At 39.1% G+C, this 27,278-nt stretch overlaps 1 protein-coding gene across 4 annotated transcripts in view; it reads right to left on the bottom strand.

Moving 5' to 3' along the window:
* COL25A1 (collagen type XXV alpha 1 chain) overlaps positions 1-27,278 on the bottom strand; it is a 310,589-nt gene that overhangs the window by 78,559 nt on the left and 204,752 nt on the right. For all 4 annotated transcript variants that reach the window (XM_032686841.1, XM_032686843.1, XM_032686842.1 and 1 more), the window contains 3 exons: positions 14,348-14,419; positions 13,386-13,493; positions 9,637-9,672 (listed from right to left, as the gene is read on the bottom strand). In XM_032686841.1, coding sequence (XP_032542732.1) covers positions 9,637-9,672; positions 13,386-13,493; positions 14,348-14,419 — 216 coding nt within the window. The remainder of the gene's footprint in view (positions 1-9,636; positions 9,673-13,385; positions 13,494-14,347; positions 14,420-27,278) is intronic.

Genomic DNA, 27,278 nt, shown 5'->3' with positions numbered 1-27,278 from the left:
ACCAGCTACATTTGGGGGTTATTTCAGGTCCCAGGAAAAATCCCTCCATCAGTAGGACAAACTGAATACAGAAGAGCTGAAGACTACCCTCATAGCTCATGCCAGCTTCTTTCATGTCCAAGGAGTGGATATTGCCCCTTTGGTTTCTAACTACTTAACAAGCTAATAAAACCTTCTGAAGACATTTAGATATATTAAATTGCCACTGGGGAGCCCTCAATACTATATTACTATATGAAGGTAAAATGATAATTCACTTATTAATACTATCCCCCAAAGTAAACTGTTAAATGTGCTGCTCTGTTGAGAACTTTGTGCCTGGTGCTTGCAGCTGTCAGCCTGTGGGAAGGATATAATTCAAGACATTGCAGATATCTCCAGGAAAAGTTCTTTTCCCAGAATTTCCCCCTTATCCCTGACATCATTCCAGCTTCTCCAGATGAGTTACTGAATATGAAAATACCTATATAGTAGCATAGTCTTGCTCTTATTGTGCCTTTAAAATAAATCATTCAGAGAAAAGAAGCAGTAGATACTTATCAATAAATATTTTATGCAATTAACAGTTTTCCATTTCTGCTGCTTAAGCCTTTAACCAGACTGGAAGTAGCTCTGTTGTCTCACATCCATTGAGCTACTATGACACTTGATGACATGAACAGTCTTCAGCAGTACAGCTACCTTCAGAAATGGTATGCTCAGAAAACCAATTGCAAACAAAAGCTTACCTAAAGTGACATATTTCCTATTTTACACAGGGTAACCCATGCTTCTTATCTTTAGAATGTCCAGACTGCAAAACATAGCTGAATAGAAAAAAATTTTTCTTCAAAGCACTGCTCTCTAGCATTGGGAAAGAAGCTCAAAGCCACTGGAAAATTAACAGCTCATCCACTGACAGCTCCCATCCCTCCCCCACATAAGCCTGCCAGCAGCCACTTAACAGAAAACCTGAAATTAAATTACTAACAGAAAACTACTTAAAAAAAAAACCCCAACATGCAAAACACTACAGAATTGTGCCTATTTTCTATGAGTTACCTACAATCTCTAAACAAGGCACATAATCACACCAGAGAGATAGAAATAAGGAAGTAAAAAAAATCTGGGAGAAAGAGAAGAACATGAAAGGATAAAATAGCAAAAAATCCCCAAACCTAAAACCAAGACTTCAATTCATTTCCAGAGGTATAAATGATAGCTTTCAGAAGAATCTATATAGGAAATTCAATATGAACATGTGGACTTCTCCATGTGATTATTCTACAGAACTGGGGAGCATGCTGTGTTGCCCACTTGATGAACAGATAAGACCAGCAATCAAAATCTCTGCGTAGGTCTTGAGACAGGAGCAGAAGGCAAGAAATACATTGTTTGGAAAGTTCCAAACAATTCCTTAGACTGCTTTGCTTTTTCTTTGTTTTTCTTGAACTGTTCTGTGTTCCATAAGAGTTGCAATAATATGCTAGCCCTGCTGTTTGCTCCAGTACAACCAAAGTGATGCTTTGCAAATGCAGATTCAGCTAAACTTCACTTTGGATAATTATTTGGCACTGGGTCCAGGTAGCCAGTGCAGAGAGCTGCTACCACTGCTCCCCACCTCATTTCCCTCAAGCCCAAAGCCTCAGCTCTGCAGTGACCACACACATAAAAAACATGCAGTAATCTTCACTAGTTGGAGGCTTCATCTACTGCCACAGGTAACACATTGTCACTCAGTCTCTGTCACTATCACCTGGGTATTGAAGGAAGTGAAACAAAAAGAAGCCTTTAAAACAAGAGCTATAGAATTCTTTCAACTCCTAACTACCTAGATATATTTTATATATCCATATATATATAAAATTGATAAAAAAGCCCTCCATAATAGTCTATGTAGATTATGTTGATAGTAAACATTTGTCTTTTGCCTGTAATATTGGAAGCTTCCAGAGTTTCCATCCAGGGATGCTTAGAATCAACTCCTAAACTATTGGCAATTGATGTTAAAAAGCTCATTTTATAAACAGCATCTAGGCTTAAAAAATTCCAAAGGAAGTTCAAGAAAACTGTTCAGACGAAGTGACTGCTTAGTGTTCTTGAAGGTTATGCTACTTTTCTTTAAACTGACACACATTCACCAAGAAACTTCAACTGGGAGAGCTGAAAATTCTGGTTACAAGAGCTTTCCAGAATAAGATGACAACTAAATATAAGGAATATAAAAAATAGTTCTCACTCAGATATCATGAACACTTCAGAAGAACCCTTTGCCATCATGTGCAATTGAGTAAAGTAGCGCAACAGCTATGACAAATTATTGCAGGGCTTCACTAAATTACATTTTCATTCAAATAGCTCCACAGTAGGAAGATGGAAAAAGAAGATGTGTTGCTCCAAAGAAATTTAACTGCTATCTGTGTTTCTCTGGAGATAGAGAATTATTTGATAATACTTAAGCACTTGGAAAACTGGGTAATCAAGGATAAAAAAATGTGTATAAAACTCTTCTATGCAATTGGGTTTTTAAAAAGTAAAAATATTTCCACTATGAATGCCATTCTTCAATCACTATTTTTGGAAATCAACAGACCTCCAGAGACTATATCTGGTCAAACATTTGTATCATAGAAATTACTGAATGAAGCTGGATAATCCAGTTGGGTCTTGACAAATAACTATGTGGAATAAATTAAAAAGCCCAAACAAACTGAAAAGACTGACTTAAATGTAGTTAGAACAAAGTTATGAGTCCAGAATTCTTCCTACACCTCCTTTCTAATGTTACATTTTCCTTTTATGCTTAATCTGTTCCTTGTGTTTTAGCAAGCTGCAAACCAAGAAAATTCTACCCTGTAAAGGTAAAAGTTGTGGTTTCAAAGAGCAGTAATTCAGGGTGTGCTACATAAGCAATCCTCTCAAGGTATTTTTGTATTGAATTTCTAGGGACTCAATTGCTTAACATTGGAAGAAATGTATGAAATCAGAAGTTGGGGCATTTTCAATTTGCAGGTCTGGGACTTTTACAAGGTGTCAGAGTTTATGGACAACGAGCACAAACACCAAATGAAAATGCCTAACACAAATAAAATGAAAAAGCAAATATTTTTGTATACGGAATAAGCTATACAGCAAAATAGGTCACAATGGTGCAATACACTGTTGTACAAAACCTCTTATTCCAAAGCCTCGTAAACAAAAAAAACCCTCAACCAAAAACCAAGAAAACAAACATATGAAATTTTTTAACTTCCATACTTTCTATGTAAAGTAAAAACTCTTTATAACTAGAAAGCCTGTAGGAAGTATTATGTCTATATTTCTGAAAAACAAAAGCAGTTCCAAGACTGTTCCTGAGAACAGGTATTTCCCCTTTGCTGCCTGTAAGAATCATTAAGCACTTGGAATAGCATCACGGAATCACTTAAAATGGAAAAGACCTTTAAGTTCATCAAGCCCCTACTGTTAACCTAACACTGCTAAGTCCACCACTAAACCATTCGTCACTGCCACATCTATGCACCTTCTAAATACCTCCAGGGGTATTCAACCACTTCCTTGGGCAGCTTGGTCTAATGCTTGACAATCCTTTCCATGAAGAAATTCTTCCCAATAGCCTATCTAAACCTCCAGTGCTGCAACTTGAGGCTGTTTCCTCTTGCCCTATTACTTGGAGAATAGACCAAACCCCACCTGGCTACAACTTCCTTTCGAGTAGTTGTAGACAATGAGAAGGTCCCCCCAAGTGTCCTTTTCTCCAGGATATACACTCCCTGGCTCCCTCAGCCACTCCTCATAAGACTTGTGCTCCAGATCCCTCAGCAGCTCCGCTGCCCTTCTCTGAAAACTCTCCAATGTGTCAATGTCTTTTTTGTATTGAGGGGCCCAGAGCTAAACACAGGATTCAAGGTGCGGCCTCACCAGTGCTGAGTACAAGGGGGACAATCCATTCCTTGTTCCCACAAACCAGTTTCTTACCAGTCTAGATGGAAACCTGAACTAGCAGATGTACATGAAGAGGAAGTGCAGATTTCATACAAAGCATTCACCTGCATTTCAGTGGAGCCAGTGTTCTACCCGCTGACCCCATTTTCTTTGTGTAAAAGGAACACTACATAATTCTGAAAACATGTACCTGCATGGTTGAGGAGTGTTTCATAAAGACTGTAGTTTCTAGAGTATTACTATTGAAGTGTGCAATGCTTTAGTATTGATGAATCACCTAGATATAAGAATGTCCAGCTAAAAAAACAGATTAACTGTGATGGAAAGTCTCTTATAACTTCTGAGAAAGCAGTGGCCCCCTTCCACGCTATCTACCTTAATTGATGAAAAGAGCAACAACAGCTCTTAATTAGTGCTCAAGAATAGCTTCTTCAGTCTTTCAATCACTTCAGCCATTACTGAAGTCCAGAGGTTACAAAATGCCAAAATCTATTTTTTCCTGAGATTTCCTGCAAGCTAAGCCCACTGCAACTGTATTGGGGAAAAAAAGAATAGTTGTTGTGAAAGGCACAGGCTGAGAATTTCCACTTCATCTGACAGTTCTCATAAACTTTTGCAGCTAAACAGCTTAAGAAGAACACCTTATAAAATTCACTATGAACATGCTACCACATGCTAAACAAAGAAGGCGCCTACAGAACCCTGGCCATGGAAAACAAAATCACAATTAGTAGCTTCCCAGAGGAGCTATGAAGATTCACAGCAGCTCAGAAGCTGGCCTTGACCATTGGCCTGAAAGGCTGAATTGAAACCAGCAGTACTTCCCAGACAGTTCTGCCTGGTCCCTGTGTGTTCACTTTGTTAATTTTAACCTAAGATGAAAAAATAATATTAATTCATTTTAAAGATGTGACACTTTGCAGACTTAGCTGTAAGGTTACGGTTTTCCACTGTCTTTCACAAAAAGGGCTTTATCCTTTGAGAGAACATTCTTCTTATTCTGAACAACTAGTAAAAGTAGTAACATTTTTATTTTCTTGAACAAATGCCCAGCAAGACTGTATAAGCACAAAAATACTAGTTTGGAAAACAATACATCTTAAAGCAGAGGGATTTTGCATTTGGGTTAATCATTATAGTATAGATTTCTTTTGCAAAGAGACACCTTTACCTGAGTTCTTTGGTAATTCTGAAGTGTTCTGTTCATGCAAAACATCTGTAAAATTACTTATTGTTAAAGCAAATTTTGGGGGATAAAATACTACATGGATGTTTTCTTTCAGTGACATGAAGTGGTTGATTCATACACTGAACATGGTAATTTCCTTCTGAAAAAGGGAGCTGAAAACATAGCAGATTTTTATATTCCAAATTTTTATTACTATGCACTAGTTTAAAATACTTTAAACATAAAAACCCCAAAAATCTCACACATAAAAATAAGAAACAAAACCATCCCGTGCACACTCTCTATCCTATTGCAGTTTACGAATCTGAAAATGTTGATCTATCAGTGTCAGCCTTTGGTATTTTCCATCAATGACTCTAAGCTCTCATGAATAGTCTGTAACCAGAAATCCTAGCTCTTAGGTAGAAAGGAATCACAAATTCATATATTATTCACTCTGCAAATGAGAAGAGAAACCAGAAAAACTTTTGTATGGTATTCAAGAGTCCTTATCACCAAGAATTGCAGACAAATGGTACGGGAAGCAGGACGAATTCTGAGAGGCATGGCAAAACTTTAACTGAAAAGGTTGAAAAGCTAAGGAAACTACTGGCCTTTTCTCCTGCACAGCATTCACTTTACTAGTTCCACACAATATTTCAAAACTTAATCCCTTTGGTCACTCCACTGCCTGGCCTCCCTCTGAATTCTCTTAATCCTTTCTGCACAGAGGAATTATACCTTCAACTCTCATGGAAAGTAGATCTGCAGGTCTTTAAAGTGCCATGAAAACCAGACAGAAATTGCAACTAACTAGTCATTCTCACATTCCTTTCTAACATTCAAGATGCATGCAGTCACACCTTTATAACTTAAACCTAAGCCACTATCTCACCTAAAAAGAAATTGAAATTTCTTGGCTCTAAGAGAAAACAGATTATTCCTGACACAGCAACGTATAGAGCCAAAAAAGGCTCTATATGCAAAGACGTCTCCCAAACATCTCAACCGCAAGGATAAAAGAACAATAGAAGCACACTGGGAGTCCGACAATCTGGAAAGATTTTTAGCTGAGAATGAGAGACCTCTGTAAGAAACAACCAGATCTCCCACCTCCTAAATCCTTCCACCACCATGCCATAACCCACATGTTCTTACACTTGAAATAGGGAAAACTATTCCCTGTATTGAAGGTTGAGCTCTCTCATGCCAAAGCAGAACTCACATCAGAGAACTCAAACACCGTCAGTCTCTGCATATGTTCCAAGCAAACCTTTCCTGCCTGAGAGGGAGAAAGGTTATTACTGCCCTCTCTCACAACATCACCTGAAACATGACTTTCTCTGTCTTTACTAACACAGGACTTCATTAAAAATGAAGAAGAACATGGCAGCAGATTTTCAGTTTGAGCAAACTGCCATCTTTTCACTAGTCACTGGATTTCCTATTTCGCTGAAAGGAGAACATGAACATTCCCAGACTTCTAAATGCATTAAAATTATTTCAACTTTCGGTAAATCGAGGCAGACATTGCTTGAGTAGGTCACAAGTTACTCAGTGTGTATTAGACTTGTGGTATATTCTGAGGAACAAGCTGAAAAACACTGTTACCTAATACTGTTACCATATCTTGTGCTCTTCAAGAAATTTATTCTACTTCTTCTAAGAAGAGAAAATAGAAAACTAAGACTGTAGGGATTGTTTCACATCATCTGGTGCTCTTCTTGGTGGTATCCTGCCTCTGCCTTGGAGGAAGAACCAGAGTACATGCCACAACACTTGCTTCTTATTGGAAAGGGCCTTGGACATGTGGGCAAGTGGGAAACCACAGCATACTCTACACTCCAGCATATTTGGGAGTTGGGATGTTTGGGAGACAAAGACTGGTAGTACTTTTATGGGACTCATCGACTTCATGGTTTCTATTTCATCAGAAAGAAAAAACCAGTAAGTAAACTCAGACTTGAGACTTTTGGTGTGAAACAAAGGCAAGTCCTTACAAAAGAATTCCTGCAGAATTAACCTATAATCTCCTCTGGGCAGAGATATCCATTTTCCTTTACTTGAAAAAATATTAGGTGAAAAATGGAGAAAAAGAATCTCAGGTAGGCAAAGGCCTGTTTTCCTCACAGTATATTATAACTATTTTCTCTAGCAATGCAATTTTATGGCATACTTATTGGGAAATCAGCCATTCCCACAGCAGTGTCTGAATTCTCAACATGGAAATTCATGAAATGCACGATGGAAGATGTCAGAAGCAGCTAGACAGTCCCTGAATGATTGCAGCACTTTCCACAGGGAAAACAGTCTGCAAATCTGTACTGGTATAAAGAGTATGTCAGAAGCACAAAGAAGAATAAAAAGAAACTAATTACCTCCCTGATCCTCTGATGCTCTTTACTTGATCTGTACACAACCTAACATTTTAGCTGTCAGACTGACTTTTCAAGCAGGCATTTGGAGCTGGATATTCATGTAATCTGGGATCTTTCTCCAACTTAAGCTTGCTGATTTGAGTTTTAAAACACCTTTGTTCCTAGCTAAACACATCTATATTTAGGGAAACAGAGTAGTAGCAGTTTAGTTCTTTCACACAAATGGTTACTTTAGAGCAGTGGGAACCTTCTGAACATGGAGACTAAAAAGTGATGGATTATTATTTGCTTTAAAAGCCTTTAAGCATCCTGTGGCTCTGCAGATCTGGTCTTGAATAGAAAGAAGACACTGTTGCGGAATCTGAGTTTTTTCCAGGGGTCAAATAGGAGAATAATCCAAATATAAGAAAACAAGCAAAAAAATCCTCCCTTCCTAGTTATTGCATGCATTCTTCACAGGCCCTTGGAAACCAAAAAGACAAAATAAAAAAGAGCCCAGAAGTATGCTAAAACATTGGGTAGTACCTTTGGGAGGCTTTGATTTTGCTAAACTTTTATTTCAAAATGAAAACATACAGGACTTTTGTGGTGGTTTGGGCTAGGCCTTCCTTGGTGACCAGTTTGTAACCAAGGAAGGGTCCAGATTTACCCAGTATTCCCTACGATTTTTACGTAAGCCAGATTATAAGAAGAAAGGAGGAGAGGCCTTCTCTCTCTTTCCTTCCGGCGGCTTGGAGGTGCAGGTTCCCTGCTGTTGAGTCTGCCGTGTTGGGGAGCGAGGCCTGGTAGGGCCTTGTCGACCTTGGGAGGCGGAGGTTGCCGGCGATCGTACCGGAGCGACTCTCGGTTGTCCCAAGGAGAGTGGTGGGATATTTTTCTTTGCTAACTCTTAGTTACTAGATCTCGGGCTACTGATTGGGATATATATATATATATATATATATATATATATATATATTATTTGGTTTTGTTCCCTTTCCCTTCCCCCTTCCCCTTCCCTTGTGAAATTCTATATATATTTTTAAATTGTATATATATTTCAATTGTAACATAAGTGTAAATATATTTATATATATCACTTTAGCTGTCTTTCTCTCGTTTCGGGTTTTTCTTAGTTGGTTGGTTTTTTTTTTCCTCTCCCTCTTCTCCCTGAGGTTTTTTGGGGGGGGGGGCTTCTGGTGGTAAGGTTTGGAGACTTGGCAGGGAGCCAGCTTCAAACCATATCAACTTTTAACAGCCCGATCACAGCAGATCTTTCTAAGTCTCGGAATATTGGGGTTTTGCTTTCAAAAGATTTTGTCAATTCAAAATGTTTTGCAAATTGTCAAGGTAAAATATCATCACATCTGTTTAAATCTTTATAAATTCAGATAACAATCATATCTGCACTGATTGCTGATATAATCTTCCATATAATCTTCCTCCTCAAAAGCATTTAGGAATCAAAACCACATGCCATGGGCTACAATTCTGTCATCTCTCATAAAAATAAGAATGACTATGAGTGTTTAGGGAGATCTTAAGGGAGAAAAAAACCCTTCATGTTTCACAGTTCTGGGAATATGTGACAGGCAGAAACTTATGATGCCTTAACTTGTGGCTAAAGCTGATTTATAACCAGTGGAGCTTCAATTTACTTCCAAATAAATAGGAAATATTTCACACACACAGAGGAAAAAAGCTGAAACCTCAGAAGAGGAGAATATTCTGAGAGCTTCAGTGTTGTGTTTTCTCTGTTCTGCCAGGTAAAAGTCCAGAGCCACTGCCACAGAGACAGCTGGATGTTAGCCCTTAAAACAAGGAGATGGTTCTGCTGCTCAGTGGTCTCAAGGTGGAAACAGCTCAACTTCAGAGACAGTGTTAAGAGGTGGCCAGGAACTGGGAACACCTGGCTTGGTTCTTTTTTGCTTTGCTGTGCCCTTAGATTTTTATTTCCCTGTGCTGCTGCAAGCTTAAAGAAGTTGGCCTTATGTGACAGGTGACTGCATATAAAAAGAGGATATTGCCTTTCTCACTCTTGTTTTCTTCACGAACGAGGCTTCAAATAGCCTGTGACAAAGAAAGGTTAGGAAATACACAGCTATAAAGCTTTTTGGAATTGCACATTTTAAAAGCCATATGTCATGTATATATTACATTTTCTTAGCAAACTGGAAGAGTACTTACCGTCAATCCTTGTTCTCCTGGTTTCCCTGGTTCACCCTTAGAATAAAACAAGGAATGAATAATTTCAGCAACATGTCTTGAATTCAATTTTCTGTCTAATAATAAAATACCTTAAAAATTTCATTCTTAAACAGGTATGGCATCTGACTGCATATTAAATATATTACTTTTTTGCTTTTTAAACTAGTAGGCCAAATCGCAGACATCTTAAGAAGCAAAGTACTATTTCACAATCATGTAATGGTATAGTTCTCAAGGCAAGAGTTAAGCATTAGTGTTCTGACTCTGTCCCTTGGTTCTAAACATAATATTCCATTTCACAGCGCTAAAGCACACAGAGAAAGGTTATTTTCACATACATGCTGAATCCTCCTGTTTATATATTCCAAGACTACTGCTCTGTGTCATCACCTCATTCAGCAGGCATAACTTACCGTTGTCAATTATCATGTTCCATAAACCCAAGAATATTGGTATTCTGAAGCCATGCAATAATTACTCAGCTGCTAAATACCTGGATAGGCTTTCAAAATGGTAACCCATCATTTTTCCAATGTACTCTCTTTCTGCAGGCACAACTCTACATAAAGTCAGAATCTATCTTCTCCCCTTTCTTGCCATATGAACACATATATCTGTCTGTAGAGGCAGTAAAACATATCAGTCATACAATACGGGTTAAAAATACCCATTCAAAAAAACCAGTGGTCTGGTTTATAGAAAACCCAACTGAGCATAGGGCAGTCCATGTGCTATTGTATCAGCACAGCTGCAAGGTCTTCTTTAGCAGCTCTGTCATAAAAGAAAGCCTGTCATAAAATTGATGAGAACTGTTCTGATGTCATTGTTCTTAGCAGCTGAAAAGAATCAGAACTGCATCTCTGGGTATGTGTGCATCACATTCAGGAGCAAACATGCAGCATCTGCAAACACATCCAGATAGCCAGAAGAAAGAAGCCACATAGGCAGAGGTTTCTGACAGCTCATTACCCAAGCTTGTTGGACTCTTCAGCTTGCTCTGAAGCCTTGCTAACTTATGTATACAGCAATCACACAGCCTGAAGTGAGCATCAAGATATACCCATAAATGTTAGGAAATAATTCTGAAAAAATTTCAAGAGTTTGTATCATATTCTATTGTCTTCTTACCAGCAAAAACCCTTCACTCTCCTCTTACTTCCTTTTGGAGGTGTTAAAGTTTCAAATTCTTCGTGCTGGTGTCTGTGTGATGCAAAGAGAAGGCACCTATTCTATGTGTCACTATCAGGAAATCAAGTGCGTTCTGTTCCAACAGGTTCACTGTTGACGTCCAGAAGTCTGCACAACCCTTTCAGGGTGCTCTCTCTGCTGGCAATATGCCCAATGGCATTTCCAAACACTTCTACCTCCTTGGTTCTAATGATTCCTGCCCAAGAAAACCAATATAATCTCATCTCTAGAAGCTGTAAGTATCTGTAATGGGATGCACACCTTTGGGCTGCAAGGTGGTGATGACACAGATAGAGACGTGTGGACACAAAAGCTGTTCCTCAACCTGCTACACTGCAGAAGAGTAGTGGCTCCTGGAGTTACTCCCTCTACCTTGCTACCTCATCTGCCTGATTTTTCCAGGATACACAGCAAATGTATAGGCATAGGGGAAAGCAAGAGCCAAAACATCATCATATGGCTGTAGGAATTGTAAAGCTTCTTGCTCGAGAGGGAGAGGCCGGAAGAGAAGCCCCTGCTTTGCCCAACACTGCAAAAGAGGAAAGTCTGCCTAATGGTGGTTGGTCACTGTAAGGACATCCTCCTATAGCTGTGTGATACTGCAATGTCCCTACTCGTAACACAGTGCAGCTATTGTTTTCAGCTCTCTAGCTCAAAGGTCCATGCAAGTCTGTTGAAGATACAAATCTGTCCTTACCTCTCAACTAAGTTTTCCCTTTACAGATCTCCTATTTGACTGTTATATCACACAGCCATGGAGGAACAAGCCTTTTGAGGATCAGGAACAGCAGCAAGGAGCACGACAGTAAAGTCAGCAAACTGGATGGTTTCTACCTGAATGCCTGTTTGTATCTGAATCTAAAGCAGTATCATGAACTGATTTTCCATAAGGCTATAGGGCTTAAGATAGCTAAAGCTTAAAAACTATAAAAAGAAACTCTCTCTTGCCATCTAAAGTCAGAATCACTACAGAACTATCACAAAATGGAATGACCTCATTGCATAAAATACACGACTTTCCTGTTATGAGAAACACTAACGATCCCTCTGCTAAAAGTACAAAACCCCAAGCAACATGCAGTCACGTTGTAACCAGCAACACCAGAGTGATTCTGCTATCCTCTTCTATGTGAATTATTAAAATATTATCATTGCAGTCAGAAACAGATTCTGGTTTCAGTCTTGCCCTTACTAGATCAAACCAGCAACTCTGCTCACTGCAGTTAATTTAACCACATTAAAAGAACATAAGGGAGGCCCAGAAGAGGCCCAAAGCCTGACATGCCACAGGACTAACAAGAAATGAGTAGGTTGTCAAAGTAAAGCATCACAATGACAGCAACAGACTTTTAATGTTATTTCATAACCTTGAGCTAGAACTTATGAGAGGGTGGTAAAAAAACAAACCAAACCAACAACAGCAGCAGCAGCCCTAGAGTACCACAGGTCTCAACTGGCAAGCCTTGCTGGATTTTCACAAGAAATTTTAGCAGAATCTTACTATTATCATCATGCTATATTATACAGTTAATACCCGAATAGGGTCAGAACAGGAGTGTAGATATTTTCTTTCTTGGTTTTCCCTAAAAATGCGTTGCAGGGAAATTTAATGCCTTCCTGCCCTGGCCTCATGTAACGAGCTATGCTTTTTCTTCAAAAATCAGTTTCTTTCCAGTGCTGGTCATCACCTTGCTAGTTCCCTATGTGTCTTCTCAGCCATGATCTTTACTTAATGGGTGTATCCACACATGTGCCATCTCAGTTGTCATATCTCCCTCCTGTCTCTGATTCCACTTCTGCACTGATAACACAGTAGCATTCATGATGAAAAGAGAAATACTTCTTACAAAAGGATAAAATTAAGGAGGCTACAAGACATAAAACCAAATCCATACACATACTTTGTTAAAAAAAATAAATCATGTTTTTATGCATCTGTTTAAAAAGTGTAGGATTGATCCCGTGCCTAAAACAAACAATACACAATATACTGGATTCTGCTGCTTGTTCTAATGAAATACAGGATACGAGCCAAAGGAAGTGGTACTGTTCTACTTGTTTAAAGATGGCAGAATCTATCTCCAAATTTCATCATAGTTTGGACAGCATTTAGCAGTTTATTACTTTATTCCATGATTTTTGAGGTTAAACCACTAGCAAGTGAGAACTCAAGCCCATCCATGCTACAGTGTCTCAAATTCAACTATTCAGCTTTGTCTTGAAATTTGAATAGAAACATTTACTACTGGTGGAGAGGGGCAGATTCTGCTCACACAGCTATTAACGTGTGAGCAACTGAGAAATCTTAGAATGGGTGAGGAAACTGTCAAGGGTGGGAGGCAAGGAACCTTGATGTTACTGCTCGCCCTGCTATGAACTTGCTCTCTGTGTGTGGGACTTCAGGTACACCATGAAATCTGCCAGTGGATCAGCTTTCACATGTCTTGCTTACCAATCTTACCTCAGAAAACATCTTTGGAACTAAGCTAGCATACACTCCACAGAAACTTGGACATCATGACAGCAACAGACTAACTCACCGTTAAGCCAGGCATCCCACGAGGACCGTCTTTGCCGGTATCTCCTGGGGGACCTCTGGGTCCTGGTGGCCCTGGAGGTCCAGGGGGTCCAGCTTGTCCTTGGTCCCCCTAAACCAACAAAAAACTCATCACAAGTTTGCTTTAGAGACATCAACCAAAGAAAAAGACATCAATGTGCTCAGAAAAAGTGCAAGACAGGCTGGAAGAAGCTGCCATGAAGTGGACAGTGGCTTCTTCACTGCTTATGGCAGAGACAGCATTTTGCCTTGAAGACCAGCAGTTTGTATCTGTCTGGTGCAATCAGCCACAGAGCAGAAGGTTCAGATTCTAAACTGCTTGTCCTACCACAGCATTCATGCCAAAATTTGGGGTAGTCTTACAATATTTTACTCATGTAGTTCTCCACAGCAAGTAACTGTTTTCAATGAGCAGCTGTTTGCTTCATGATTTGCATAATCACAACAAAGCTGAGGCAAAAAAGAAAGTCACATCTGAGAATATACAGTCTGTGCAGCAATTTTCCAAGCCCATGATGATATATGGATAGATTTCAAAAACGATAATGGAAAATAACTGCTTTTCCACGAAGTTGTACGCAATTTTCCATCTGTTTTGGGAGGCTGTTTTACAATGACAATTAGCTAACTCTCTTCATTTTTTCCTATTAATTTGTAAAAGTCAATTTTCAAGAGAGTTATCAAAACATATTACCTTCCCCTTTATAAAAAGACACCCCAAAATGGTGCTTTAGTTTTTTCAGCACATCACTGCAAATCACTGAAAAAAGCTGTTGGCATCTTAAAAGTGGATCACTTAGCAAAGCCACCCATAGGACTTATTAACTGTTAATATCATTAACAGTTGCTCCATTCCAAAACATTTTCAAGGCATCTGACAAAAAGGCACAGCAAAGAGTAAACTGAATGTAAAGAAGAACCAGACTCAGCGAGATGAAGCACTACCTTAATGAGGCGGCGTTTAATGAGCTGCTGATCAGCAGAGAGCAAACCATGATTGATTTTAGGAAACACCATCTGATCAGGCAGGTGAGGTCAAAGGTTGAAGATCAGAGATGAGAGAATGAAGAATAGACATCAGAAGGCCCGAGAAAGAAATAAAGACATATTCATTAGATTTATAATAGTTAAAATAATATAAACTGGTGCTTCTGCCTGAAAGAAACTGTGCATTTTATTTTCAAAAAAAATTACCTCTAATGTACAGGACATACTGCTTTGTGAATTAATTGTATACAATGACTTAACTGTGTAACTTTATTCTCCCCAGATTTTGTGTGAGAATTCTTCATGTTTATTAGTTTTTTCATTACCTGGGCTCTAAAAAACCAATGTTTAATATGTTCTTCTTTCAGCAAAGCTTCTAGAGACAAAGCACCAGTTCAGCTTTCAGTCAGATTTTCTAACCAGCATATTGTGCCATGAAGAATGGTGTCATTTTAATAAGGACTGGAGTTTCAGCTTGACCAGATTGCTTCCTGCTTAATTTGCAAATGCACTTTGAAAAAATATGGATGTAAAGATCAAACCTGTGGTATTTAACACAAATAGCTGACTCTACATGCAACTAGTATAGAGTTCACTGCCATTTTCCACACTCATTTATGCCTCAGGGAAGCAGAACGACAGAAAAAACTCATCTGAAAGCAAAATACTGATCAAGATCATGAAGAATGTGGCCATTTCCAGGGGTAACACTATACACACTTATGGATTTCATTCTATGCTCTGCATCAGGAGTACTTATATCAATGCAAAGGCGGTGAGGGGTTGACTTAGGTCTACCATAAGGATCCATTGGTATTCCATGTTAAAAGCAATTTTTCATGTGCACTTTTATGCTGATACAGAGAGACCTGACTGAACAGGTACATGTCAGCCACAAACCTTGACGGTGAGGATCTGATTACTGTGCAGAGCAGCGACTGTGGGGAAGCCTGGCAGACCCTAGGGACACAGCACAACATGGTACGAAAACAGCACAACACAAACATCACAGAGACAATGTACTAACAGACAAACAGAACAAACACTATGTTTAGTACACCCCACATTGTCTACTGACAGGAAACTGTCATATGGGAAACAGTTAGGTTTGCACTACACTGCAGATGCAAGCTGCTACCTTACAACGAGAATATCAAGAGATTTTAGAAGGAGCAATCTCACGGAGGTGTCTTTCCTTAAAATTACAATAAATTGTTATCATCATTTGACAGTTGTTAAGACTATCAGCCAGCAGATGATTGAGCCATTTTCAATTAAAATGTACTACAGCACTTCAAGAGAGCTACGTAGAAAGTTTTGATTCTGGACTGCTGCAGAACTTGACAGCAGTAATAGTATACTTTGAAGTGCTTTGCATAATTAACATCCTGCTCCTCACATTCTGTTTAACATATGACATTCAGCACATAAACTGGTAGCACATACACAACTATAACACTGAACAAAAATCTACTGCTAGATCTTGGGTAGTCCATAATGGCCATGGTCAACGTTTTCAAGAAATACATAGCAGTGTTTTCATATCCAGAGCAAATTTTTTCCCCTCAAGCACTGTATGCCACTTACGGTTTCTCATATTCTACTCTACCAATATGTGCAGAACGTGCACTGTATTGTTATGAAAATTGAAGACTGTGGCAATTGCGGCCTGCTGTCACAATACAAGAGGGTGAATTTTACACTCAGTTCAACAGCTTTCTTATGCTGCCTTGTAGGGTGTGAATTAAACCTTCTGGAAAAGCTGAAACTTTTGCAGTTGAGCAGTGAACTCCTAAAAACAAGGAAATCTCTAAGCCCTCTTGCTGAATTTAGCATAGCACACTTTCTGAAGCAGAGGCTCGTTCAACAGCAGAGAGACATTAGGCTAAGGAAGACAAAATAAAATATAGCCTGTTAGCTCTAAGCTCTCTCATGCCTGCATGACCACATGCCACCTCTGGGAGGTAGAGCTGGTGGCACAGCCCCTCTGCGAGGCCTGGAGCATCCAGCTGCAGGACTGCAGATTTAGCATCTCTGAAAGGGAAGGCTGCGTCTGGCTCTTGCTGCTGGAAAAAGGGCCTTCCAAAAAGTCCTGTGTGAAGGCTCTGCTGGTGTAGCCCATGTTGCCACAGCGCACGAGGCTCTCTGCAGCCCAGCTGGCCTAGTGGAGAGCACCAACAGGCCAGGGCAGCCTGCCAAGTCTCTCAGCTGCAGTAGATTCCTTTAATGCTGCAAATATTTGCTCTGTTCACCTCCACATGCAATCACACCAGAGATCCTCCAGATCACAAAGACTGCACCGGTCTTTAAAAAAAAAAAGGCAGAGTAACTTTCTGATGCATGCATGTCCTTCACTAGCATTTTTGAGTTGCATTTAGCATCTTTGTTCCTGATACATATCCATGAGATGAGGAAGCTGAGAGCCTGTAAGTGGGTCCTATAAAGCCAGTGGCAGTTTTACCAGCCTTCCCACTTCATTTGGATGAACTGTGGTGTGGCTAACTGCATTGCTCAGTGACCTGAAATCTCCTCTTTAGAAACCCATAAACAGAAAACAAAACCAAAAAAAAAAAAGGCTTTACTTCTCTTTTACTAAAATACTAATAATAAAGAAATCCACTCCTGAGGCACTGCTAAGACTAGAATGATACATCATTTAGGAAACAGATGTGTCAGATTTGCATTTATCTTATTATGGTATATAAGTTAAAGAAGTTATTAGATAGTAATGTGCCAGAATGTTTACATCTGTGACTCATTAGCCCTGCTGTGCACATGGTCCATTTCTCTTCTGGATAAAACCACAACATCCATGTAATGGAAATGAGAACAAACAACAATCCTACAAAAGAAGTAAAATCTAAGCAGCAAGCATTAAAACTCATTTATTAAAAAATGAATAAACAGAAAATTTTTAAACAACTTCATTTTTACTAAACAGGATTACAAAACAGTAATTTTCAGTTACCTCTAGATTACCATATTTGCAATTTGACATTTTAAAATGTAGAAACTCAAAATTCAAATTAGTTTTATTTCATCTTGACCATGAAGTAGAACTGGAAATTAATCAAGAAAGGAGCTTAATCATAAAATATGCTGGTTTGTCATGAAAGATTTTTTTTTCCTTGAGAAAAAAATTAAGACTTTGGAAAGTTTTGTGCAGCTGTACACAAAATCATACAGCACTTCACAGTCCAGCCCCAGCATTCTCAATGGTTCCCAACACCACACAGGCAAGTTTAATATTAGCTATTAGTATTGCATGTCTTTGCCTATATAAACACCACATGAGAAAAGGGGACAAACCCATTCTTCCATCTGCAGCTTAGTTACTTCTTTCAGCTTGTTACCAAGTAGGACAAAACTTTCCTTTGCCCAAAGTGGTAATAATCCTAGACCTAATAGTCAGATACGTGCAACACCAGTTTGGACCTGCATCATCCCCCATAAGTAACACACCTCTTTGGAGAAAGACAGAAACACGAGAATATTAAATGGAACCCAGCAACAAAACTACAATGGGTCCATAGTTTTTGCATGCGTGGGAGGCTTTAGAAGGCATTGCATCTTCTGGCATCCATGAAAGACAATGTTGGCACACAATGAGCTTCTAAAAAAGCATAAAAAGAGCTATCCTCTCCACAAAATGAGTTCTCTTCCTTTCCTGTCACTCTGCTATAAATATAGCCGCAAATAACCCCTAGATCTGTTTTATTTTTTTCTCTATCTAAAGCTGTTCTCAACAACAGATTCAAAGTTACTCAATTTTCTCTTTATTTGGTTTGATTCTTGAACTGCACATAGGAAGGGTTCTTGTTCTACACCCTGGGAGGCCCTAGCAGAATACAAAACACTACAGTCATCAACAGCGACCACTGGTCTACTAAATTCCTCTGCTGACAGCTACTCCAGCTCACACTGAAATGCTAGCTGGTTACAATTTCTAAATTGTTGCATACCTCACTGCATTTTTGCCCAAATGCCAAGGAAAACATGATGCTTGGTGGAGGCTAACAGCCATGTGACCACTTTAGAGTGTCCTGCTTACCTACCTGGAAGTGTAGGTAAAGCCTACTTGCCCCCATACAATGGCTACTGAGAGAACCAAAGGATGCCATAACATTGTATCATTCCCTCTGTCTGATTTTTTTACTTAGATGAAATAGTTCTCCTGTTACATTCACCACAGCCTTGGAGGATGTCATTCTCACTAGCTGTCCCAGATTTTTCACAGTACATTCAGCTTTGTCCATTGGCCCACATAAGGTCAATATTGTAAGCTCATCATAACCTTGTCACATGGCCAGTACAATAACATTAAGCAACAGCGTTACTGGTTTTACACTATGCTGTGGACACTCCATTTTGACTATTGCATTTGCTTAGTATAGTAAATGTCACAGTTCTCCTTAGGATTTTCCTTCTGACCTGCCAGTAAACCCAAGCTACACAAGCTTGTATGTTCCTGTGAAGACATGGTAAATGAGACAGGAATTACCACCTGCTGTTCTCTTGCACTTCCTAAGGTTACAGCCAGCTGCTGCTATTTCACATCAAATCACACAGGCTTCAAGCCAGAGTGATCCTGACACTCTTTATGGCTGCCTTGCCTCCCCCCCACTCCACCTCCAGTTCTAATTAATCCCTCAGACTGAGTGCCAGTCCTGCAGCTAATTATTGTACCTGCCCTGGGGAATACAGTGTTCGGTATAACCCTGTACAATGCCATGGACTCTCAGCAGGAGCTCTTTTATATAATCTTTTTATCATAACTGCTGCATTCTCCATCAGCAAGTCCTCTAAGAAAAACAGTGCACCACAACAAGACAAGGGTCTGGGAATTTCTTTTCACTTAGACAAACATTCAGCAATTATTTGATTTGAATAAATTATGTAATGATTCAGACTTTGTATTACAACAACAAAAATATAGTGTTTGAAGATCTAGCATAAACACATCACTCTAAAAGCATTATTTTCTATAATGACCTCTGTATTCACAGTGAACTCTACCTGACACCACACTCAAAAATATAAAACTGGAAAAAGCCAACACTTTGGTCCTCTTTTCCACACAACTCAACTGTGAGTTCTGATAAGTGATCACCATCTGACCTACACAAAATACCCTTCCCGAAGGCAAACCTACTATTCTCCCTGAAAGTGGTGGTAGGCATCCAGATAACTGCAGGATGGGTTGGTCCTCCCCATAACCAAGTTGGTTCTCAAAGAAGAAATCTTCCATCCTGGCTTATGTTTCTCTTCAAATTTTACACCTGCTGCACTTAGGTGATTCAGGTAAGCGGTTCAAGCTTCTTCTATGATGTTTATTAGGACTGGATGAAATTTTATAAGAGTTGTTTTTGATCAAATCGGTCTAATTCAAATGTTCAGTGTTACAGCACTTCTGCATGACAGCTGCAGTTTGAGATAAAGCAACTACATGATGTATTCTCAGTCACAGGACAAGGCTGTAGAAAAAGGAACAGGATGTACAGAGACTTCCTTCCTCACCATTCCTCTGGCATTACTAAAAAGGGGCAAGATGCAAACCAACTGGTGGCGGGTGAAGACACACACTGCCTAGCTCTTAAGAAGGAATGACAACATCCTCGTCTTGGGAGCAGGTATGTGGCACTCTCTCTGGAGTGTCACAGCTGTTCTGCATTCCACAAGAGTACCTCAGGAGCCGAACATCAAAGGCATAGCTTGGCCCTGGAGAGTCATTCACCAAAAGGACTCTGAAAAGTGACACATCTCAAGTACAAGTGTCCCAATACTTTGGACAAAGTTGGCAGCCAGTACCATCTGAGTTCTTTCCTAACCTCTCCTAGTTACAGAGCTCAAAGTTACCTTGCTCCAATTTGTTACCCTACTTTTAGCTTAATGCAAACAGGGGAGCCGCAACAGCCCAATACTAGCGAAGTAGAACAGATAATTAGTCCCAGGAATGGAAGAGGTAAATACCCCTGCTGCCTTCCAGCAGATACGAAAACAAAGTCTCAGAAGTTAAATTCACTGCTCACAGACAAATCTGCATTAAACCAGGTGTCCAGCAGTTTTTTCAGTGATGCTGCTTCGGTTAACAGAAGGAATCATGAACGGTTTTTTAACCTTCTTACTGTGGCACACTAAAAGTACAGCTTGAAACAGTGGTTACTTGAACTATAATTTGATTTACACAGGACAATTAATAACAGAAGAAACAACTATGAGGGTAGTCATACTGGTAAAGTATGAAATTAAAGCAGCACTCTGTGTGTGCTATATGTTTGAAGTAACACTCAGTAAACCAGAAAATATGCTTTTATACATAGATAAAAATATCATTTGAGGGAATACTATTACTATATCACCACTTCTGCTGCAGCTTTTGACAGTATAGTGATATAAATGATATCAAAGAGTATTAAGTAAGAAAAGAAAAAGCTGGAGACAACACTAATTATTGCTAATAAAAGCTACACAGTTCTTCTATTAAGGCAGATAAAATTCTGATAACAAACAGTATTTATAGAAGAAATTACAAGAAACTTTAGTATGATATAATCAAACATCATCAAGGACAGAAGAAATTCATAGAATATGTTTAAATTATGCAAAATTATATTTAATTAACATAATACTTTATAGCAATATATATATATAAATATATAGTATTATATATTTTCACTTTGACAAGATGTTGACTGAGGATAAAAATTATCAGCATTGTTTTGGAAACAAAGCTTCCTATTAAATCACTGATTTATCTACATTTGTTACAATTATCAAGGCCTTAAAAAATGGAGTTTTGCTTTTGATGAAGGCAGGAAATCAGATTAATCTGTATACTACTATCTATTTGTGAAGCAAACCTGCTCCTTTCTTAAAAAAAACCAAAAAAAACCTGACAAGAAAAAAACAAACAAACAAAAAACCCCACATAGTACCAAAATAGGATGGCTTTAGAAGAGGATGAAAAGTTAATGGTCGTGGTTTAGTCATCACTCAGTAACTAATATTTTGTAATGACATGAATATAGGTTTTCCATGCATTGTCAGCAGGGGCAGGAAAAGGCTCAAAATATGTATTATATATTTCCTAGAAATGTATTAACTAAAAGTAATAATACATGCATATTAAAACCAGACTTTTAAAAATTTTCATTAAAAAAATAAGGTCAAAATTTATTGCTTGGATATCTTTAATTTCCCTTTAAGATGAGACAGTATAAAAGTTGTGTCTATAATGTAACAAGTGAAGCAATACTTCAATTTAAAAAGATAGCTGATATCTATATATATACACCCACATTTGTATTTAGTTATTTCAGTAAATAGACTGCTTCTAGGACTATTTCTGTTGACATTAGGTAATTTTGAAATAGTTTGCCAGCACAGAAGAGTAGAGCTTGCAAAACAAAGATTTCTCTCTATTAGACACCAGAGAAGGAGCAAAATAATAAAAGTAAACAGAGAAAGAGAAAGGGTTAAATAGAAAAGAACATTATATCGCTACCCAAACCTAACTGCTTTACCAGGACCTAAGGAATGTTTTTAATCTTCAAGTCAATAAAGGTTAACACAATAAAATAAACTTTCTTTTCTAGACCTTCATCTTTCCTGCTGAGGACACTTCAGAGATATTATCAGTTCTATGCTGACCCAACTAACAGGAAAATTCACGTAAACACAGCAAAACAAGAAAATAATTTTACGGACATAATTAAGTATGGCTTCTGGGTGGTTTCTCATTTCACCTAGACCAAAACCAATTTAAAAGCAGCTGCTAGCTAATGATTTCTAGATCTGATAAGCAAGAAATCTCTCATGTATCTGTACTAAAAGACAGAAGATATTTATTATGCCATTTACAGAAGGATGAGAAAAGACTAAGAATCCCAGAAACAATAAAGTTGGAAAAGACCTCCAACATCATCGAGTCTAACCTTTGACCAAACACCACCACGTTAACTAAACCACAGCACTAAGTGCCATGTGCAGTCTTTCCCTAAACACCTCCAGGGATGGTGACTTCACCACCTCCCTGGGCAGCCCATCCCAATGCTTAACCATCCTTTACACGAAAAAATTCTTCCTGATGTCCAACCTGAACCTCCCCTAGTACAGCTTAAGGCTATGTCCTCTTGTCCCGTAACTAGTTGCCTGGGAGAAGGGGCCAACCCCCACCTGGGTACAACCTTTTTTCAGGTGGTTGTAGAGAGCGATAAGATCTCCCCTGTGCCTCCTCTACTCCAGACTAAACTACCCCAGCTCCCTCAGCTGCTCCTCACAACTCACTCTCTAGACCCTTCACCAGCTTCACTGCCCTTCTCTGGACACACTCCAGCATCTCAATGTCTTTCTTGCAGTGAGGTACCCAAAACTGATCACAGAATTTGATGTGTGACCTCACCAATGCTGAGTACAGTACACTGCTCCTGCTGGCCACACTATTTCTGATCCAAGCCAGCATGCCCTTGGCCTTCTTGGGACATCTGGGCATATGGTCAGGCTAATGTTCAGCTGCTGCTGACCAGCACTCCAAGGTCCTTTTCCACCAGGCAACTTTCCAACCACTCTTCCCCAAGCCTGTAGTACTGCATGGGGTTGTTGTGACCCAAATGCAGGACTCAGAGCTTTGCCTTGTTGAAACTCAAACTGTTGACCTCATTCCACCAATTCAACCTGTCCAGATCCCTCTGCAAAGTGTTCCTACCCTCCAGTAGATTAACCCTCCTGCCCAACTTAGCGTCATCTGCGAACTTACTGAGGGTACAGTCAATCCTCTAATCCAAATCATCAATAAAGATTTTAAACAGGACTGGCCCCAACACTGAGCCTTGGGGAACCCCATGAGTGGCTGGCTGCCAACTGGATGTAACTCCACTCACCACTGCTCTCTGGGCCCAGCCATCCAGCCAATATTTAACCCAAAGATGGGTGCACCTGTCCATGGGCTGCCAAGAGAATGTCGTGGGAGACAGTATCAAAGGCTTTACTGAAGTCCAGGTAGACACATCCATAGCTTTTCTCTCATTTAGTAGGTGGGTCGGCTGGTCACACAAGGAGATCAGGTTGGCCAAGCATGACCTGCCTTTCTTGAAACCATGCTGGCTGGGCCTGATCCCCTGGTTGCCCTGTATGTGCTGCGTGATCGCACTCAAGATGATCTGTTCCATAACTTTCCCAGCACTTAGATCAGGCTAATGGGCCTGTAGTTCCCCAAATGCTCTTTCTGACCATTCTTGTATCTGGGTGTCACCTGGGACCTCCATGGTTATCCAGGACTGATGATAAATGATGGAAAGTCACTTGGCAAGCTCCTCTGACAGCTCTCTCAGTTGGATCCATCGACCCCATAAACTTGTGAGTGTCTAAGTGGCACAGCAGGTCTAACTACTTCCACTTGGATTACAGGGGGGTCTATTCAGCTGCCTATCCCTATCTACCAGCTCATGGGGTTAGTTGCCCTGAGGATAACCAGTCTTTCTGTTGAAGACTGAAGCAAAGAAGGGACTAAATACCTCAGCCTTTTAATCATCCTTGATGACAATGTTCCCCTCCGCATCCAAGAAGACACTCAGTACTAGCTAGATCCATTCTCAGACATTCACCTCTGAAGACCTATTTCCACTATCAAGGTACAATCTCTACTTGAATAATACATCCTTTGCAAGCCTACCATTATGAAATCTTCAAAGGCTTTTTTTTAAATTGGAGCAGAGCAGAGTAACTGGAGCCGAGCAGGAGCCTGACATCAGCATTTATTCTAGTAGTCCACAGGCTAAACCCCATCATTTTTAATTTAGTCATGGCTCAGTACAGTAAAGGAAATCTCCCTGAACATTTTAAGAAGCCATGCCCTCTGCAAAAAGAAGAGCATCCAAAAGACATACTAACTTTACCATTTCTTACACTGGTATTGAGGAAAACTAGTTCTGCACTTGACCTAAATGTTTAATCAACCAGAACTTTAGAGTAATTAGAGATCTGATATAAAAATACATAAAGAGATAAAAAAAGAATTTTTGTCAAATAAGATCAGTACATTTGAATGCATCCGTCAGTACCTTATCTGTGGTCTCATGCAACTAAAAGCTCTAACATGCTGCTCAAATTCACACTTAGGGTATGAATTTCAATATCATTCACACTACTGGAATGTTGTTTTGGCTCACATTTTCTACAGGTAGTATGGGCATAAGTAGATTAAGCCACATGGCATTATGAACTAGAGCCCTTATGCCATCTCCGTATGATGAAGGAGACTGATCCACAGATTACTTCTCAATACTTAAGAAAACTCCTCAGATACTTAAAAAAACCCCACAAACACAAAACCCCAGACATTATTCTAAAAAGTGCCTGACCCCTGGGCGGTATTTGCAGGCTTAAGTTCTTAAGTGTATAAATTTACTGAAGATATTTTTAAGAAAACCTGAACTTCAAAGCAGTTTAGTATATATTCTGCATGTCCACTGGCTGTGAAGAAGAACTTTTGAGATATCTGATTACTATTTTTACAGTTTTGAAATTACTTCAGAAAGAAGGATATCTCAAAAATCTCAAGGCCCAAGGTGAAAACTTGGGCCTTGAGATGGGCCAAGAGGAGACCTTAAACTTTTTTAAAGTTTAAGGTCTCATCTTGACATGAACAGTCTTTACATTTTGTTTTGATTTCTCTTACTGATGAAAATGCCTAGAAGAAAGAAAGCAGCTTTTCTAAAGAATAAGGGTCATTTTAGAATTTCAGTTCAATAAAGATCTTTGTTAAGCTAAATGCATGCTTCAAACCAATATATAAAAACATGAAACCAAAGAAGCTTCAGGTATCTTATCTGCAAAAGATGAATTAGATTTACAGTGTTCACCACTTTCAGATATAATATCCAATCTGTCTGCTAACTTGTCAAATTCAAGTATTAATGTCACGCCCCAGTTACTTTCAGGTACAATATATTTCTCGAAAATAATACTGTATGGTACTACATCCAAACCCATTCATTTTACATAGGTATGATGGAAAACTATGTGCAGAGGTAACCAACCAGGTTTAAATGGGTTTAGTTTCATTTGGTGCATGACTGGCTTCCACAAAGAATTTCCATTAATTAAATTGTAAATCGCCTGGCAAGCCGAGCAGATTCACCCTGAAGACAGTCATCAGAGGAGGTAACTGATGTACCATGAAACATAAAATGGTCAGAGGCTTCACAGTACTTACTACTGGTGAAATACACAAGGCAAAAAAGGAGAAGCTGCTGTAGAACACATTCAAAATAGATAAAGAGAAAACCAACAACACTGGTCAAATTACCCAAGCTAGACCCATATACTTAAAAAGGAGGTACTTTACTACAACATGCATTGACTAAAATATTGGTGAAATTTCAGATAGCCCACAAGGTGCTATTCACCGCCTCTTTCTCTCCACTGCTAAAGTTATTAAACTCCTTTTCTATAATCAGATACATAATTCAGTCTCAGCTGATGGCTGCTGCTGCAGATACAACTTTGTAATGTCCTTATACATGAATTCCTTAGGTCGCAAATTCTCTGCTTTTTATCTGCACTTGAGTTACCAAACCCACAAAGTAGCTATAACCATTTGGTATGGTTCAGTAAGGACTCCACTGTCTTCCAGTATAGGGGGTATGTTTTGGTGAAGTGGGCACAATAGTCCTGCAGTCCTTGCAGGTTCCACCTACAACACTGAACAAACTTCAGTTTGGGTATTGCCAACACTTCCAGTCCAGGGACTGAAAGCCACACATGCTTAACCACTTTCTAGTTCTTACATCTCTCCAGTATTTTGACAAGATTTCTGCATCATCATTCCCTTGCATTAATCCCACTTGTTTTGTTTTCCTGTGTTCAAACCTCTGAGTCTTTCCTTGGAAACTTCTCCAACACATGTAATTCTAGATTCTTATCCTCAGCTATGTAATACTGTTTATAACATTGCTCTTCCATATTTGTTACTGAATCCCTCTCCAATACCTCCATAAAATTTGTTCTTTTGATTCTAAGATCACAGTTGTGAATGTGAATGTAAGAACACACATTCTCCTGAATGTAAGGCCACTTGATGCAAGCAGAACAGCACACACGGACTCTGACATGCCATCTGAATGGAGCATCCTCTCCAAAGCCACAGGCACTGCTCTGCTCTCCTCCCCTGTCTTCTGTCTCCTCCCATTCCCCATGAAGTTCTGTAGCACAGAATCAACCAAAATATATAGCCCAGCATGGTCTCTGAGACGTACTAAATTTGCTTACAAGTTAAAAGGAAATTCTTACATTATTCAGAACGTTTAGTCTGTATATTAATTAGCTTAGAAAAGAGCATAATGTCCCTCACATTGTTACCCTCTACTTTCTTCTACTTCTTGAAGTAGTTTTCCAATTCTTCTTATTGAGTTTCAACTGAAATAATATTTAAAGCTGTTCATTCTTAGGCCACTGTCTTTATAAAGTGTAGTTGTATCACCAAGCATAACAGGACACCCTGGTAGTTAACACCGGTAGCACCAACATCGAAATCAGCTGTAAAAGCATGTTGTGACTTTAGATAATATTACTGACTGAAAAAAGTAAAATTCAATTAAATCAAATTATACGAAACAAAACAGTAGAATAAAATAAAGTTCCAAATTCAAAATATTTAACATAGTTAACAGAAAAAAATAATCCATGGAACACACTGTTATGAAAAAATTTATAAACATGTAACTGAAGAGAGTTACTATATCATTCAAACAATGTAACCAAGCATTTTCTAATGAAGCACAGATGTAAAGAAGAGAGAAGTAGCACAGCCAATCTATCTTAACTTTCACACCTGTATTTCTCTATTTCTCTGTTAAAATAAACATGATATTTAGAAATTAAAAGAACCTTT

The sequence above is a fragment of the Chiroxiphia lanceolata genome, chromosome 4 (assembly GCF_009829145.1).
Source record: "Chiroxiphia lanceolata isolate bChiLan1 chromosome 4, bChiLan1.pri, whole genome shotgun sequence".
In the NCBI taxonomy this organism is placed as follows: Eukaryota; Metazoa; Chordata; class Aves; order Passeriformes; family Pipridae; genus Chiroxiphia; species Chiroxiphia lanceolata.
The sequence above is the reverse complement of the archived record's forward strand: the minus strand, read 5'-3'. Positions and strand labels throughout refer to the sequence as shown.